Below are 18058 nucleotides of genomic sequence, written 5' to 3' on the forward strand. Positions count from 1 at the left end.
GCGGAGGCGGGGCCGAGGGCGGGCGCGAGCCGTGGGCGTTGCCATGACAACGGGGCGGGGGCCGACGCGGATACCTGCGAGAGCCCCAGCCTCTCAAACAGCGGGAGGTGGCGCCGCCGCCTTGTCTCCGCAGCTGCAACTCTCACACGCCGGGGCTGGCGAGGGGCGCGTGGGCCTCTCCTGCACCTGAAGTCACAGATTTTCGTTAGGGTACGCCCCGGCGACATCCTCCACCGGGTCTGGTGCATTTCTCGTGGCGGCCACAAGGCGGCAGCCTTGGCCCGCGTTGCCAGAGGCCCGGCCCCGGAGTCCCCGCCTACCTTCCCCACGCGGGGCTGCCCGGGAGCAGGAGGGAGCCGGTCCCTTCCGTGGTTCACTGTCCAGGGCCCCAAGGAGCTGCTGGCATAGAAATCCATTGGGTAAGGCTCCTGCCAGGTAATGTCCCTTAGGGCCACCGCCGCCTGGGAAAGGAAAATAACATCTGTCGGCACAGAACGTTACGGTTCAGTCCTTCTAAGAACCTACTGTCATTTTTTGTGCTGCTGGGGAAGAACTCAGGGCCTTATGTACACCAGGTACGTGCTCTAAAACTGAGCCACATCCCCAGCCCTGGAAGGCTCTACTAGTCCCCATAACACAGGAAGGACCAGGCCCAGAGATGTTAAGGCATTTGCTCAAGGTCACACAGACCCCAGCTCAGCCATTAAGTGCCCGGCCACACCTGGTCCTCAAGGGAACCAGGTGCAAAGCCCACTCTCTTCCACGGATATTCAGAACTCGATGTTACCTCATAGGGCGTCAGCAGTGGCTTGGGGAAGGCTGTGCCCCAGTCAATGGAGAGGCGTGGACATGCCACCTGCACCCACCTGTGAAGGGAAGCCAAATCAGAATCAAGGTGTGACAGATGGCTCAGTAGCTTCAGGGCTCAGACCATGAATTTAACCCCCTGAGCCACCTACACTGAAGGGATCCTAACATTCCCCCCACTTCTGGGAACCCCAGTGAGGCTGGGAAAGGGGAGGGATAATGATTGTGTGTCCCCAACATACCCCAAATACATACTCTGTATTAATTCTAAACTAAAAATTCACCTATTTGAATAACACTCAAGTGTTTCCTGTTTTTTCCATTCACCCAGTTTTCTGGGAGCAGCTTCAGTTATAGACCAGAAACAAATTCTGGGCAAAATGCAGATGGCAATCAGCCCTCAAACTCATCTCACACAAGACAACCATGATGTGATCAGGGCCAATGAGCCTCAAAGCCCTAACAGGACTGTGACCCACACTGAGGGAAGCCACAACTGGAAAAGTGTTCAGAAAATTCTTGTAAGGCCCCACACAGAGGTGCTCAGGGCTTACCCTTGACTCTGTGCTCAGGAGTCACTCCTGGTGAGGCTTGGGACCATATGGTGTGTCAGCAATTCAAACCGGAGTTGCAGCCACCAGAGTCACATTCCAGGCAAGCCCCTCACCTCCTGTACCACCTCTCTGTCCCTGGAACACACTTTGTATGCAGAAGTCCCAGACTCGACCCTGAGACCCCCCCAAGCACTACCATAAGTGACCCCTACACACCACATCTGAAATAGCCCTGAGCACTGCTGGTGTGGTCCCCAAGCCTCCCAAATAAACTCAGGGTCATGGAACAAATTGCACTGACTCCAGCAGGGCCTAGATTCGAAGCTGCTTTAGCCAGAGTGAAAGCTCGCGAGGGAAGATGGAGCCACTTACACATCCACTTCCGGGAGCAAGCTCAGCTTGCTGGGGAAGATCTCCGAGAGCAACAGCCTCACAAAGGGACGTCCCAAGGCGCGGAGCCGGGACTCCAGGTGCTGTGGGGAGAGGGCAGCGGGGCAGAGGTCACTATAGCCAAGCAGCCAGGGCTACTCCCTGAGCCCACCCATCCTCCCAGCTTCCCAGGAGGCCATCCCCAACCAGCTCAGACCTCCAAAATCTTGGGGCTTCCTTGGCGGCCCAGAGTGCCCAGGATCAGGCCCCAGGTTTGAGCTGTGCGCGCGGTGGTGATGGCTTCTTGGCGATTGGCCTGCATGCGTGGGTGGTCATAGTGCTCCCTGCTCAGGACTTTGCTGTATGGGTCATAGCTGGGAAAGAAAAGGCATTCAGGGCCCTAGATATGACTACCCACAGACTCCAGCTGGACCTGGCTCCTGGATTTCAGTCCCTGGCCTGACAAACTTTTGGGCTCCAGGCTGGCCATTCGGAAGAAGCCAGAGCAGAGACAGCTACAGGGAAGCTCCAGCCATTGGAGAGGCAGGAGAGGGAGGAGGTTTCATTTCTCTGAGCATCCCCGGGCAGGGGAGGGCTCTGCATGGAGGCAGATCCAGGACATAGGTGGTGAGAGCCTTCGGGTGGGGGGCTGAGAAGCGCTCAGGAATTAGGACGCTCTAGCTAACTGAGGGTCTTAGAGGCAGGGAACCCCGCCTCCTCCCACACTGGCCAGTCTGCGCAGCCCGTACCGGTAAGCAGGGATGGTTGGGTTGGCGATCATGACAGACTCCAGATGGAAGCGGCCGTCTCCCAGGTATCTGCAGGGGGAAAGGGACTGTGAATGGGGCGAGCAACGAAGCAGCAGGAACTGGCTTGAAGAGCCAGAGGGTGAAGGACTGGGCTGGTGGCACTGCTGATAGGTGTGGACACTGGGACATGGCATCCTTCTACCTCTTTTCTTTTTTTCCTTTTTGGGTCACACTCAGCAATGCACAGGGGTTACTCCTGGCTCATGCGCTCAGGAATTACTCCTGGTGGTGCTCGGGGGACCATATGAGATGCTGGAAATCGAACCCGGGTCGGCTGCTTGCAAGGTAAACGCTCTACCCACTGTGCTATCACTCCAGCCTCTTGAAGCCTCTGTTTCTCACATGAAAAATCAGGAGTGCGGGCCAGAGTGACAGTACAGTGGGCTCGGTGCTTGCCTTGCACGTGGCTGACCCGTGTTCAATCCCCAGCACCCAAGATTGTCCCTGGAGTCTGCCAGAAGTGATCCCAGAGAGCAGAGCCACGAGTAACCTCTGAGCACCACCGGAAATGGCTCAAAAAACAAAAATTAGGGGGCTGGGACACTAGTACAGTGGTAGGATCAGGTGTTTGACTTGCACATGATGAACCCAGCATCACATATGGCCAAAAAATAGCCCAATTGTATGACTGAAACGTAGCACTAAAGTTTGTAAGTCTGTAACTGTACCTCGTGGTGATTCATTAAAAATTTTTAAAAAGCCCAAAACAAGCAAACTACTCAAAAATTTAAAAAAGAAAGTCAAGGGGGTCAGAGCAATAGCACAGCGAGGAGGGTGTCTGCCCTGGACATAGCTAACCCCGGTTCAGTCCCCAGCACTCCATCTGATCCCCAAGCCTGCCAGAAGAGATCCCTGAGCAGAGCCAGGGGTCAGCCCTGTGCATCCGTCATCCCACCCCTGCCACCAAAAAAACCCCTATTTTGTGAGTTTGAAATGGAAGAGCATGCACCTTCAATGGTTAGTGCAGGGTCTGTGGGCTGCGCTGTGGGAAAAGCGCGCGGAGACAACACTGACACTGCTCAGGGCTCAGGAGACGCTAATGGGATGGGGGGGGACAGTCTCTCCCTGCTGGCGCTGGGCACAGCGTCCAGGGTGTCATCTGTGCCATATGTGAGGTTTCAGACAAATGTGCATCCAGTTCCTGAGCTGTAGCTGGGTCCTGGCCCTCATGCCTATGTCCCAGGCCTGAGCAGAGCAGCCACCACAGGTAACTTCAGTCCCAGCAATCTTCCAACCTACCCTCTCATTGCCGTTTCCCCATTTTCCAGAAGAGACCATTGAGGTTTAAGGATGTTAAGAAATGTGCCCAGGGGGCCACAGTGATAATATAGCAGGTAGGGCATTTGCCTTGCATAAGGCAGACCCAGGTTTGATCCCTGGCATCCCATATGGTCCCCCAAGCACCACCAGGAGTAATTCCTGAGTGCAGAGCCAGGAGTGACTGCTGAGCATTGCTGGGTGTGACCCAAAAAGAAAGAGAAAGAAAGAAAGAAAGAAAGAAAGAAAGAAAGAAAGAAAGAAAGTGCCCAGGGTCGAAGAGAGTGCAGTGGGGAAGGTGCTTTGCCTCCCATATGGCTGACCCTGGTTCAATCCCCGGCACCACCCAGAGTGACCACTGAGCACAGAGCATGGGATAAGTCCTGAGCACAACCACAGCCCACAAACCCAGAAAAAGGAAAAAGAAAAAAAAGAAACGTGCTCAGCATTCCTCTGACATTAAGCAGCAGGGCTGGAAGCTCATGGGGCCCTTGACTGTGGTGAGCATGTCCCAGCAGCCGCTGCCCCTGACGGGCCCTTCCCGGGCCAGAGACGCTCGAGCAGGGCGGGCACCCACCATGGCGGTGCCTCCTCTCTTGCTTAGGACACCACGTTTCAAAAAGCAGCTGACACTTGGGGTGTCCCTCCTTCAGCGCATACTGTGCACCCCCCTCCCGCCCCCAGGGCTCAGCTCCGGGCTCCGAGTTCGGCAGGTGCAGACAGTGGGGGCAGGGTGGAAGAGGGGAAGTGTGGCAGGGAGTGTGTGGGGGCGGGTCCTGTGCTGGGGACCTCCGTGTTTCCCAGAGGTGAGCCTGAGTCCGGGGAGTGCCTCTCCCTCCTCCCTCACCATGAGCTGGGAACGGGGCTCCCCTCCTCAGTTCAGCCGGGGAGCTGTCGGCTCTGAGGCTGGCTGCATTCACACAACATTAAGCATTTCCATTACCTAAAATAATTAGGCAGCAGGAGACACGTTGCTCCTGCTTGTTAGCTGTCCGGATGCTAAATTAATGGGGCTGCAGCCTGGGCGCGCCCATCCATCTTCCCCAATTATATTCCCGCCCTCTCCAGCCCCTGTATCAGGCCCTCTGACTCCCGCCCCTCCCAGGATGTGGCCCTCTGGACGGTGGACAGGGACAGGGAGGATTGGGAGGAGGGGGAGGAGACCTAGAACCCACTTGGGGGTCAACCAATCCTGTGGGTTGACCTTGAGCAAGTGGCGGAGCGCTTTTAGACTCAGTTTCCCCTCCTGCCCCAGGGGTCCCCCCAGTGCTCACTTACATCACAGCCTCCACCTCTTTGGGCAGGCGAGGGGAGGTGCAGCCCAGGATCTCCCCTGGCGACAGGGGCTTGCACTGCGGGACACTCACGCGGTACTCGGCCTTCAGCGCCTGTGCGGCAGCCTGCAGGCAGACAAGGGAAGGGAGCACACGGGCACCGGACACGCGGGGCAGGGAGGGGGTCCCAGGAACGGTTCGGGGAGCGGCTGCTCTTACCTGCAGGGTCGACACAAACTGAATGGTGCTGACTAAGGCAAGGGCACTGGCAGGGGGGAAGGTGAGGCGGACCGAGTCCAGCAAGTGGGCGGTGTCGATCCGGATGTCCACGAAGACGTACAGCACCCGGAAGTCTCGAACTGAGGTATCCATGGGAACTGGGAGGAAGCCGGAGTTTGAGGGGACTCAGTCTGGGAAGGCAGGAGGGGCTGGGGGCCTGGCTGTGGCTTCAGCCTGGGGCAGTCATGGGTCCCTGAGGGGCTCCTGTCACCCGGCCAGCACCCAGTAGTCTTTCCAACACCCGTACCTGGGACCGCAGCTCCGTTTCCAAAGGCAACCAAGTCCCCACCTGAGTAGGAGGGCCCAAGGCCACCCCCCAGAACCAGAGGGTCCCTGTTCCTTGCTGAGAGGAGGGTTCCAAGGAAAAGGGGGGCAGGTACCCAGGCAGCTGTGGCCGTAGTGCACCAGGAAGTCGGCGCCCAGGGCCCTGGCGGTGAAGTCGTCCACACAGCAGGCCCCATAGGTCACGTCACCCATCACCATCGCTTCTGCCTCCGTGAACCTGTGGGCAGGGGAGGGGGAGAAGGGCCCGCAGGCTGAGCAGGGAGGGGGTCACTCAGTGCCCGGGCGCTCTCCCTACCCCGCCCAATCCCTGGGGCTGGCAGCTGCCACTTCTGCCAACAAAGAGTAGGAGGGGCCCAGCTGCTACCTCCCCCAGCTCTGGCAGCAGCTCCTGGCACCATGCTGGATGGAGACAGTGTCTGCGCACCCAGATTCCTCTGCCTGGGCGCAGACAGCAGGGGGGACCCCACCCCTCGGCCTGGCATGCAGCTCAGAAGCAGGCATCCAGGGCCAACAAGTCTCGGCCCCCCAGGAGCCTGAGTGAGTGCCTCCCCCCATCCCACCCACGTGTCAGCGCCGTGGGGGTGTGGGCATGGAGGGGGGGTGGTTATGCGCATGGAGGAGGGGTGTGGGCACACACACGGGGGTGAATTGGGCAGGCACTGCGGTAGGGAGGAGCACGCACACAGAGGAGGGAAGTGGGTGCACAGGGGGTGGGGCTGGAGAGGGGCATCCACGTGGGGGATCGGGTGGGCTCGCGCGCGGGATGCGGGGTGGGCACACACTCATGGAAACAGAGCCGCCCGGTCACTCCCCAGACCTCCGCTGCCTCGTCTCAGTCACGGCTGTGCCCAGAATGGGGGGACCGTGCACAGCTCCCCCGCAGCACATGGCGCCGCCCACGTGCCTGTTTGGCGCCTCGGGAAGATGGGCTCTGGCCAGCACACTGCCGGGATCTGCTGCCAGGCCTGAATCACGGGGGAGAGTGGGGGGGCTGCACCCCAGAACACAGCATAGGAGTGGAGGAGGAGGGCCAGCTCTTCTCTGACTGACCCCTGGGCGGGCTGGGGGGAGGGGTTCTGGTGGGGCAGGCCGAGCAGCCCCGCCCCTCAGCCCCTCTTCCTCCCGCATCCCCCAATCAAGCTGTGCGGGGAGCAGATTCTCCAGCTCCTTAGGATGCAGCCCAGGCGTCTGAGTCAGCCCGAGCACTTAATTTTTTATAGATTAAAATGTATGCAAATTGGCCCGCGCCCCAGAGAGCATCCCCCAGGGGCAGGAGGGTGGGAGCGGGAAGGCGGCTGCGGGCGGCGGGAGGAGGCGCGGGGGGGCGGGGCGGCAGCAGGAGGTGGGAGGTTCCCATCACGCGTTGACCTCCCCTTTCTCCGTCCCCCTCCTTCCCCGCGGCTTCCAGATGGCTGAGCCCCGCCGCCCTCCTCCCCGGGATGGCTCATTGTTTGAAGAACTTCAGACAGACGGAGGCAGGAACTGGAAGCCTCGTCCCGGGCTCTTCTCTCCCGTCGCCAGCGTCCCCTAAACGTGCCCGAGTTTCTCCCTAGCCAGACTCCTCCGTGACCGCCACGCCCAATTCAAGGTCAGCTCGGAGAATTCTCCTTGAGCCCAGCTCTGAAGACACTGACACGGAGGCGAGGCTCCTGCCCAGCCCTGGGGGGCTCTGAGGGGAATCGTAGCAGGCCGGGAGTTTCCTTATGCGTTTTCCTAGGTCGAAGGAGGGCAGGGGCAGAGAAGCTCTGAAGGGTGAACGGATGCCCACAGGCGGGTCTGGGATGGCCAGGGGATGCTCTAAGCCCAGCTTCTTCGGGCCCCAAGCCTCACCTCTCTAAGATATCCACAATGGTGCAGGCGAAGAGCAGGAGGCCTTCAGGCATCTGCAAGGCCACTGGAAGACAGAACAGAGAAGTGAGAGGGGCCTGGCAGGGCCTCTGCTCCACACTCCAGCTCAAGGCTTGGGGCTCACCTTTTTTGGCCTGGGCCTGCTGGATCCTCCAGACAGTCTTGGGAATCTCAAAGTTATAGTTGGAAGGCAGGACCTGGATGGCCGCTTGCAGCTGGGGGTTGTTCAGGATCTCAGGGGGGATCTGATTGGCCACACGGCCTCGAAGGGGCTGACCTACGACAAATACAAAACCTGAGTGGGTGCCTCACCTGGACCTGAGCCAGACCCCGCTCATCGGGCTCCCAGAAGGTTTAAGGCCCAGCTTTGGTCCCCACCGAGCTTCATCCTGAAGTTGCAGAAACAACCTGCTAAGCCAAGAAGAAATCTACATGATTCATTTCCGTGTTGTGAGATTATTAGAATTACACACTAAGCCCATAAATTGGACACGGGTCACCCCTTGTCTCATGTAAGCAAAGAGGAGAGAGGGGACTGAAGGGCAAACAGGAAAAAGTTCACACAACAGTTCCCTGACAGAGAACAACCCTGAGAAAAAGGAGAGCCCAAGAAGTCGAGGAAAACACCCCTCCTCACCCAGTCGTGGGAGCGCCTGACCTCCTGAGACCTTATAGTTATGAGATTTACAAGGAAAATATTTATGAGCACTCCTTTCAAACATACCCTCCTTACTGACGATGTCTGCACTGATGAATTCTATACTCTTCCCTCTCCTCATTTAAAAGGAAAATAAGTTCCCTAGCTTCACTGTTCTATGCCATGTCCCACCCAAAGAAAGATGGAAAGAACAGACTCTCATCAGAACTGAGAGCAAACAGGTTAAGACAGAAACATTTACCTGGCTTTATAGGGGCTAACATTCAAGTGAGAGCAAATGCAGGAAAACTTGATTGAACCTCAAAGGGGGGCGGGGTGGGAGGGGGATACAGTGGAGTGATAGTACAGAAGGTACGGCATGTGGCAGACCTGGATTGGATCCCTGACATCCTATGTGGCCCCCAAGCACCACCAGGAGTGATCCCTGAGTGCAGAGCCAGGAGTAACCCCTAGCATCACTGGGTGTGCCCCCCCCCCAAAAAAAGAGAAAACGAGGCAGAGGGAAACAGCACAGGGGTCAGAAACTTGTATCTTGCACATCTGATGCCCCGTTTGATTCCAGGAACCAAATGCCTCCCCTCCACCCCCCACCTCTACCCCCAGTGGTACTAGTTGTGGCCCTGGGCAGCACCAGAGTTTGGAGTTGAGAAGACTGATAGTCTGTGATGAGCCCCCGCACAGCACAGGCCTTGAGTCCCGCCAGCCCCACTGGGCAGCTGTCAATCCACACCTGACATCCACTTGTGTGTGGCGCAGGATTTAACCCCCACCACCTGATTTCTCGGGGAGCCGTGGACTCAGGCTGGAGTAAGGAATTGCTCTTTTCAGGAAAGAGACAGAAAACAGTACAGGACCCCCCACCAGGGGTAGCATTCCTTCCAGTCTGTCTGTCTAGTCCCCAACAGCTGAGCATTTAACCATTGGGCTTGACTGGTCAAGTATGGCAGGAGAGTGGCCCCCAGCCCCCTGAGCACTTCTTGCTTGGTTCCGCAAAGTAATATGAAACAGTATAGCCCATAAAACAAGGTAGCAGCCCCTAGCTCAACATCTTACCGCCACAACGGAGTTGAGCTCGAACCTAGTATCTTTTTTTTTTTCTTTTTGGGTCACACCTGGAGGTGCTCAAGGGTTACTCCTGGCCCTGCACTCAGGAATTACTCCTGGCGGTGCTCAGGGGACCATATGGGATGCTGGGAATTGAACCCGGGTCGGCCGGGTGCAAGGCAAACCTGCTGTAGCCTGCTATCTTTTTAGGAGCCAGAAGGAAACGTGACAAGGCAAGATATTCAATTTATTGAATACAGATTTATTGAGCCTGTACCCTGTGGCCAAACTTCTTCTAGGGCCCCTTACTAGGATAAGATTCTTCCAAATCTGAACCTCACCCTCAGCAGGGGAGTGGTTATGGCGCTGGTGCCGAATATGGAAAATCAGGGGCCCTGAGACCAGATTTGATTTTTCAGTTTGGTTGGGGGAGAGTCACAACCAACAGTGCTCTGCGGTTACTCCTGCGGCAGTGCTTAGGGGCCTCTCCAGGCTGGTGCTCTGGAGACCATGCAGTACCTGGGGATGGAACCCCAGATTCCCACACGCAAAGCATGTGCTCCTGCCCATGGAGCCAGCTCCCAGTCTTCTGAGACCAGATCTGAATGTTATCATTGCTATGGTTTTTGTTCAGAGGAACTGCCAAGCCCCGCCTCCCTGGTCCCCTCATAGAAACTGCTCTCACGGGCCCAAGTCCCTTGTGCTCCTGGGGTGTGGGAGCCGCTAGTCTTAGCAGCGCAACTCTTCCCCAGGGCCAGCCGGCGCCTCCTCCTTCATCACGGGGCTGTGAGCTTCTGTTTGCATCCGTGCGCCTCCGTGGCTGAGATCCCTGCGGGAACGCGCGCGCTCTCGTGCCGGCCTCTCGCGTGCGGTTGGGTGGGTGCCCAGCGCGTGCCCGGGCCTCGGGCCTCTTCCGGGCAGCCTCCCCGCGCGGGGAGCTCGTCTGCCCCTGTCCGCCCGTCCAGTCGGCCCTCCTCGTGTCTCTCCGAGCATCCGGGACGGGGTAAGAGCTAGGGGCTCCTAAGACGAGCGGCTCCCGGTCGCGCCCTCGAGGCGCAGAGAGAGACGGTCCCCGCGGGCTCCAGTGACAGCTGCCCAGCGCTGCCTCGGCCCTGACGTGGCTTGGGTCCCGGTCCTCTCCCGCGACGCGAGGTCCAGAGGCCGCAGCTGCTAGCACCCACCTGTGCCGGGGCCGTCTCGACTGCGCGGCCCAGCCGCGCCCGCCGCCACCAGCGCCGCCATCGCCGCCTGCCCACGTGGGCACCGAAAAGGCAGCGCTGGAAGATGCCCGAGCGCGCAGGCAGCGCGGTCGATCGCCGATCGGCCGAGAGGGGCGTGTCCCGCGGGGCGGGGCTCTGAGCCGTCCCGGTCTTGGCTGGACCGTCTGGACCCTTGGCGGGCCCCTAGCGGTGTCGCCCCCTGCGCTGGCACACGCCCAGCGACTCTGTCTCCTGTTCCTCCCTCTCGACCCGAACCTGGTACGACTCCACTTGCCAACTCCCCGCCCAAGTTCTGCCGGCAGGGTTTTTTTTTTTCTTTTTTGGGTCTCACCCGGAGTTGCACAGGGGTTACTCCTGGCTCATGCACTCAGGAATTACTCCTGGGGGTGCTCGGGGAACCTATGGGATGTTGGGAATTGAACCCGGGTGCAAGGCAAATGCCCTATCCGCTGTGCTATTGCTCCAGCCCCTGCCGGCAGGGTCTTGCGGGTTTCCTCCCACAAGCTCTCCCCTCTCCCCTCACCACTACCCCATCTATGAGCAGAGGACCCTGTGCAGGTGGGACCAAGTTCCCCACCTTGAAGATCCCACTGCACCCGCCGACACTGGACAGATTCAAGAGCGCTGGGGTGCCCTCGGCACCTTAGAACAATGTGGCATGCACAACTTGTGTAGACCTCAGGGGAACAAGTCCAGGGGTAATTCTTTGGGAGGGTGGGGCATTCTGTCCAATGTTTGCACTGCAGAGGTCGGCCTTCAGGCCTCTAGCACCTTCCTCCCGACCAGTGACACCCCCCTCCCCCACCCCCAGGCTCCTGGCATTCCCCCTGAAGGCCAAGCAATGAGATAGCCTTGACCTTTGGAAGAGCAGGTACCTACAGAAGTGGACTTCAGCAAAATCTGCCCCAGAGACCAACAGTGCCCAATCACTATTTGCCCACCCAGCCCTCTGGCACCATCTTCTTTTCTGCAGAAGATGTGAGCACTGCTGGCCCTTTAAGGCAGCTCTGTGGCCTCAGGCTCCCCTGGAGGCCCTCCCTGCTAGGAAACTCCTAATTAAGGTGCTGGGAGAAGTGAAAAACAAGCAGCCAGGGACAGGCCCTTGCCTGGGAGGCTGCCCGAGAGGAGGAATGGCTGAGCAGGCTGGGAATGAGCAGTCAAGTGGAAGACCAGAAGGGGTCAGTGCTCTACCTGCATACCACTGACCAGTGTTCTTAGATACTCACTTTGGGGTAGGGAATGTTGCCTACATAAGTCTCAGGACTAGCCCTCACACCTTTATTGAGGGTCCAGCTTGGATTTTATCTGCCCAGGGTTCCTTGAAATCCCTGCAGAATTTCAATTCCAGGAATCCCCTAAATTTAGCCCCTTTCCTTTGAAGCTGCTAAGGCCGAAACCATGGGCAACCTTAGCTCTGGTTTTCAGAGGTGAGTTCAAGACATCTTTGTTTCTTTTCTCTCTAAGCCTCCATTTTTCAACTTTCCCTTCAGTCAACTCTCAGTTAACACTCTAATCACCCTTGTCAAGATTCTTTTTTTTTTTTTTTTTGGTCACACTCAGCAATGCTCAGGTGATGCTCAGGGCTGACTTCTGGCTCTGCACACAGGCAGTGCTTGCGGGACCGTATGGGATAGCCAGGAATCAAACCCGGGTTGGCCGTGTGCAAGGCAAACGCCCTACCCGCTGTACTACTGCTCTGGCCCCCTCGGAGGTGAGTTCTAAAGGGGAGAGATTAACTTCAGAAGAGCAGGGGCTTCCCCCAGCAGGTACCTGGGCCTTTTGGGCCTTTCCCTGGGCGGAAGTAGGGTCAGATGATGAAGACTTCCCCACTCCTTCCTCATAGCATCGCCAAGTCTCTGTGCCCGATGGACCACCCTGCTTCCCACTAGGAGATCTGGTGGCATCCAGGAGAACTAGACCTCTGGACAGATGTGAAGGTGTATCCCGGGGGCCCTGCAGTGGAGACGTTGGGATCTGCCATTTAGCTTCTTCTGAGAACACCTCCATCTGTCTGTGGGGGGTCTCCCTGCCTGAGTTACTCAGCAGTCTGAGTAATTACTGCCTGACAAGAAGGCAGCCACAGTGCACCCCCACACTACACCACACCACCAGCCTACGTTCGCCCCCATCCCCTGGATGGACTCCAAAATCAGTACCCAGCCCTCCTGAGGCCTGAAATAACTTTCCTTCTCACACTCTCCCCCAGTCCCAGCCAACTTTTGCTTAAGATGTTGGAGTTTGTGGGGCAGGAGGTCACAAGGGGGCGGTGCGGGGAGGTGGAAGGATTGGCACGCCCTGATTCAGGTCCACGCTTTGCCTCTGACGTGCTGTGTGATATCGAGCAAGTTGTTCAACCTCCCTGGGCCTCAGTTTACTTATGGAAGGCCTCTAAAGCTTGGTGGTGTGGAACTCAGATTTAGTATCTACTTGGCATGGCTCTGGCAGGGTGTGAGACCAGCCCAGCCCTGTCACTGGTTGGGATGAAAAGAATGCCTGGGGTGGGGGGGGAGGTGGCTAGAGAGATAGTACTGAAGGGAAGGGGCTTGCTGTGCACACAAGATTTGATACTAGGCACCACAATGGATACCCAGGTCTCCTGAGCCATGCCAGGAGTGATCCCTGAGTACAGAGTCAAGAGTAAGCCCCGAGCACAGCTGGGTATAGCCCCCAAACAAAAACAAACAGAAAAAAATGCTTAATTTGGACCAAGGAGATGACTCAAAGGCCGAAAGCATGTCCTTTGCATGTGGAAGACCTAGGTTCCACCCCCAAGCATTGTCAAGCGTTGCCAGGCATGTCCCACCCCCCAAAAAAGAATGCTTCACTTTATGTTCTCATGTCAAGATGAAACAATCTCCTCAACCATTATAAAAGATTGTTAGGAAAGAGTTGGGCCACACCTGTATGTGCCCAGGGCTTACTCCTGGCTCTGTGCTCAGTGATCATTCCTGCCAGTGCTGAGAGGGACCATATGTGGTGTCAGGATCAGCTTTCCCTACTTTTTCACTCTCCCCCCCACCCCCCCGGCCCCACCAAGGTTTTTATTTATTTAATTATTTTGCATTTTGGGTCACACCCGTCGATGCACAGGGGTCACTCCTGGCTCTGCATTTAGAAATTACCCTGGCGGTGCTCAGGGGCCCATATGGGATGTCGGATCAGCCAAGGCAAACACCCTACCCGCTGTGCTATCGCTCCAGTCCAACAAAGTTTTATTATTTTTTGCTTTTTGGGTCGCACCCGGCAATGCACAGGGGTTAACTCCTGGCTCTGCACTCAGGAATTACTCCTGGCGGTGCTCAGGGGACCATATGGGATGCTGGGAATCGAACCCTGGTTGGCTGTGTGCAAGGCAAACGCCCTACCCGCTGTGCTATCACTCCAGCCCCCAAAGTTATTTTTTAAACTGCAAGCATGTTTACATTTTCTCCTTCCTGGAATGGATATTTTCCCTTTCAGGTCTGATAACTCGTCCCTCCCCGCCCAACCTAACTCGAACAGCATCTCTTCTGAGAAAACTTCCTTCTCCATCCTTCACAATAGAGTCCACCCATACTCTATCTCCTCGTGTCACTTTTTTTTTGAGGAGGGGAGAGGCAGCATATCAGGTGGTGACTGGGGGCAACTCCTCTGTTTGGGGGACTTTGTGGTGCTTAGGGGATCACACTGCTAATCAAACCCGAGCCTTCTGTATGAAAGCAGGATAGCCAGCCCACCAACTTATATCTTTCCTGCCCTCCTGTCATGTTCCAAGATGGCTAGTGGTATTTTCCTTCCCCACTATGCCAGAAGTTTCTGGAAGCCCTGCACAGTTAGTTAAAAACTGGAGCACCAGTGTCATTGAATGCAAAGACAAATGTTGCTGGTCGTCTTTTTGCTTTCTTCCTCTCTTGCCAAACATTTCTCCCTAGGAATCATCCAGATCAAACTCTCATTTCAACTGGACATCACCTGCTCAGAGGCTCCTTGCCTGACCCTTCTATCAGCCTCAGAGGAATTTCTCTCGTTTTTCTTCCAAGCACCGACTCATGTACCTCGTGGACTGTAAGCCCCAGGAAGGCAGAGACCTTGCCTTTTTCGATGACCACATCCCCAGAAGTGGAATGCCACACATAATGACCCTCAAGAGTGTGAAATGAGGGATTTTGCCCATTTCCCCCTCAGAGCCCCTCTTTTCCCAAGCCAGTAGGGGGTGCTGGCCTCCACGTACGTTTCATCTCGGCTGCCCTAACCCTTTCAGCCCAACCGACCTGCGGTGGGACCCGCGTTCTAGGCGGTGCCTCCATCTTCCGCGAAGCCCGGGGCGGGTCTTGTGGACCGAGACTCGGAAACTCCCCTAGGCAGCGAGAGAGAGAGCCCCCCAACCCCCACTCTTCGCGGTGGGCCCTCCTTCAGTTCAGGATTTGCGACGGGACCAAGGGAGATGTAGACCCGCCTGGGGACACACCGCACCTGTCCTCCAAAGAACAGTGTCCTGGGACGCGGATGCGCGGCGCTGTGTCCGCGGGAGCACTCCCGGGCAGGGAGGAGCCGTCGAGCCTCCCAGGAGGAAGGGGGAGCCAGGCGGGAGAGAAGATGGGCCAGGGGTGTGGACTTGTGGTCGGGGCTCTGGGGATGCGGGGCTCCTGTCCCAGCTGAGCGGCGGAGAGCACGCCCGTAGCGGCTTCTCTCTGTGACCTCCAGCCGAGAAGGGCGAGCGGGCGGGGGTGGGGCTACGGGCGCGAGCTCTGGGAAGCCCGTGGGCCCCGGAGGGTCTTTGGAGGGGCCGGAGGGGCGGCGGGGGGCCCGGGGCGGGGGCCTGGACCCGCGCGGGCCGAGGATCGTCCCGGGGGGCGGGCGACGCGCAAACACCTTGGGAGGCGGCGCCGCGCGGCTGAGCGCGGCCGCCCTGGGAATAGGACGGCGCTCGGCACCGCGAGCTGAGAGCACTTTCATAAATTTTGTATGGGAGGCGCTCCGTGAGCGGGGGCGGGGAGCGGGAGGGAGGGAGGGAGCGAGCGAGCGAGGGAGGGAGGGAAGGAGGGAGGACGAGAGGTGGGGGAAGCCGGGGGGAGGAAGGGAGGCGCCCCGCTCGCCGCTCGCTCGGTCCTGCAAACGCGCGCCGGGCGCTTTCCCCGGAGCTCGGCGGAGCGTGCGAGCGCCCTTTTGCAGCAGTCGCGGCTGCCCGAGGGGGCGGAGAGGAGGGGGCCGGGGGCCGGGCAGCCGTGGGGGGCGGCGTCCCCTCTCAAAATCGCCTGCAAAGTGTTCGGGGCTGCAGAAGCAGGCCGCCGGTTCCGTGGAGCAAACCGCTCGCCCCGCGGTTGCTGGTGGGTGCCGGTGCCCTCGGCGCGGGGCTCGGGCTCACCATGCCCCTGCGGGGCCGGGCCGCCGGACACGAGCAGATTCTTGGCTTGCCCCCGCCTCGACGCGCTCGGATTAGCTGCAGCCGGCGGCACCCGAGGATTTGAATCCGGACCCGGGGAGGGAGCACGCTTAGGCCGACCTCGGAGTGGCGGCCCCGCGGCCAACATGCTTCGCAAAGGTGAGTTGGAGCCGCAGGGGCAAGTTGGAGTTAGATGAGCGCTCGGAGCCGAGCCACGAGCCCCGGAACCGCCGGAGAACTGCTGGGCGCCGGGCTCCGAGCCCGTGGGGATGCGGCCCCTTGCAGGCAGGCAGGCGAGCTTTGTGGGGACGCGCCCGCCGAGGGGCTGCTGCCGGAGCTCAGCCCCCGTCGGTGGCGGCTGGGAGACGAGGAATTTGCTCCGTGCATCTAGCGGCCGGGCCTTAGGAGCTGATTCGGCGCGGTCGTTTGGAGACTCTGGTGAGCTGTCCGCGGTGGAAGCGGAGCCGGCCTCCTGGGGCCTCCGCTTTGCCATTATAAAGTTTTGCACTTGCGGGCTCCAGACCCTGCGCGGGCACACGCCGCCCGCCAGCTCGGCGCTCTGGAGGGGCCGGGAACGACCCGCGCTCGGGTGCAGCCGGCGGTCAGCCCCGGCCCGGCCGGGGCGCTCACCGCGCGCTCTGGCCACCCAGCGAGGCCGCGGGACGCGGGAACCTTCTCGGCAGCCCCGCCTTTGGTCCTCAGAGCCGGGCTCGGGCTACCCAGCAGCCGAGGGGACTGGCTAGCGCCCGGTGTCCGATTCTTCAAACTTCGCTCCGGCCGGGAGCGGAGGGATGCGTGCGAAGGCGGTGACCGCGCCCGCAGCGTGTGCCACCGGCGCTCGACTCGAAGAGCTACGGTCCCGCGAGCACCTTTCGGCGAGCCCCCCACCCGCCCCACCCCCCACCCCGGCAGCCGGGCTCGCTGCCGAGCGCTGCAAAGTTGGCGCGGGCGCCGGGGAAGTCCCGCCGCGCCCCCACGTGGCTGCTGCGCGGGGAACTGTCCCCGGGGCCCGTGGAGGGCAGGTGACCGCGTCGGGAGCCCGCGGGTCCCGCCACCCGTGGACCCGACTTCTCCGCCTGCCTTTTTGCCCTCCGAGTTCCGGGCGGGCGGCGGCGCCCCCTGCCCAGCCTGGGTTGCTGGCAGGCCCGGGCGGCCGGGGGAGCTGCGGCGCCGGCGGCGATGCTGCCCGGGCCCAGCGGGAGCGGCCGAGGCGGGAGCTCAGGTAGCCGAGGGGCCTGATCCCTGAGCTCCGCGCTCCAGCCTTAATCCGCCCCTGTTTCCATGGCAACAGACCGAGGTGTCGTAAGCACAGGATTGTGACCTCACAGTAGGATGGGGAAGGAGACAGCGGGCTGGGGGCGGCGGTGGAGGAGAAGCGGACCCCCCAGGACGGACTAGAGAGGAGTGGATGTGGGGGTGACTGAAAACCAGCGAAGCAGGTTGGACAGGTGCGTGAAGAAGCCGCGCCTGGTTCACTCTGCGAGTTGTGGTGGTCGCTGTGGTGGTTGCCCCCGCTAGTCAGGCCCGCCGAGGAGCCCCAGAAGCCCCCCATCTCAGTTTCACAAACTTGGGAGTGACTTGTGCCCTTCGTGGAGGTGTTTGGTGAGGTGGGGGCGGCGAGGGGCTGGGACGCTGAGTGCCTGGCACTGTGGTGTGCGGCGAATCTGTGTGGCTGCTGGAGAAACCACTCTCTGGCTACATCCTAGTGTCCTTTCCCTGCAGGAAGGGACAGAAACTCAGCTCGGCCTGCAGCGGCGCTGGTCAGTGTCTGCACACAGCGAGGCCTTGTTGGGGAGTTGAGCTCAGGCCGGGGTCTGAGACTCCAGAGCAATGTGCCGGCTGGGAAAGGCTTCCCTACGGGGATGCAGGTTGGCCAGAGGAGAGAGGACCTGCCAGCTCACTTCCTTTTGGGTCTTTTGTCTTTTGAGGTAGTTTCCAGTTAAAAATGAGCCACCGAGCAGCCCACACAGCATGTACTGGGGTGGAAGTGTCCAGAGAGTCTCGAGCAGCCTGTCCCTCCCTTGGCCAGAGGCTTGGCTGGGGATGAGCCCAGTGCATGCTGGGGCCGCTCCCGGGAGGGGCAGGCTTGCTTGCCATGCTCTAGAGGTGGCCACTGGAGGCTTGGCAGTCACGTGTGTTTGACACTCGGGCTCTTTCCCCCTTCCTGAACAGCATGGCGGGCAGGAAAGGTTCTATCTACAAAGATGTTTCCACATGGATTGGCCTGATGGGGACAGCAGAGACCCCTGCCTGGGCAGGGCAGGGCCCCTCTGGCTGGAAGTCAGCTCCTGG

The 18058-nt window shown here is 59.4% G+C and overlaps 2 protein-coding genes across 2 annotated transcripts in view; one reads left to right on the forward strand and one right to left on the reverse strand.

Annotated features, from left to right (window-relative positions):
- Nucleotides 1–58: 58 nt before the first annotated feature.
- DPH1 (diphthamide biosynthesis 1) lies at nt 59–10447 on the reverse strand. The gene is made up of 12 exons (XM_056128085.1): nt 10366–10447; nt 7607–7759; nt 7465–7528; nt 5730–5851; nt 5290–5447; nt 5075–5196; nt 2480–2548; nt 1948–2104; nt 1734–1834; nt 788–866; nt 321–461; nt 59–186 (listed from the first exon to the last, which is right to left on the reverse strand). The coding sequence occupies exons 1-12, from the start codon at nt 10424–10426 to the stop codon at nt 94–96; spliced, it is 1320 nt and encodes a 439-aa protein (XP_055984060.1). The 5' UTR covers nt 10427–10447; the 3' UTR covers nt 59–93.
- Nucleotides 10448–15431: 4984 nt separating this feature from the next.
- The window catches only part of RTN4RL1 (reticulon 4 receptor like 1), a 90626-nt gene continuing 87999 nt past the window's right edge, over nt 15432–18058 (forward strand). The window contains exon 1 of the mRNA XM_056128086.1: nt 15432–15925. Coding sequence (XP_055984061.1) covers nt 15913–15925 — 13 coding nt within the window. The 5' untranslated portion in view covers nt 15432–15912. The remainder of the gene's footprint in view (nt 15926–18058) is intronic.

This window comes from Sorex fumeus, unplaced genomic scaffold (assembly GCF_029834395.1).
Source record: "Sorex fumeus unplaced genomic scaffold, SorFum_2.1 ptg000063l, whole genome shotgun sequence".
Taxonomy (NCBI): domain Eukaryota; kingdom Metazoa; phylum Chordata; class Mammalia; order Eulipotyphla; family Soricidae; genus Sorex; species Sorex fumeus.

Coding starts and splice junctions, on each gene's coding strand:
- DPH1 (XM_056128085.1), bottom strand. CDS start 10,426: ATGGCGGCGCTGGTGGCGGCGGGCGCGGCTGGGCCGCGCAGTCGAGAC. Junction 7,529..7,606: donor GCAGGCCCAGGCCAAAAAAG/GTGAGCCCCAAG, acceptor TCTGTCTTCCAG/TGGCCTTGCAGATGCCTGAA. Junction 5,197..5,289: donor AGTTTGTGTCGACCCTGCAG/GTAAGAGCAGCC, acceptor GTCTGCCTGCAG/GCTGCCGCACAGGCGCTGAA.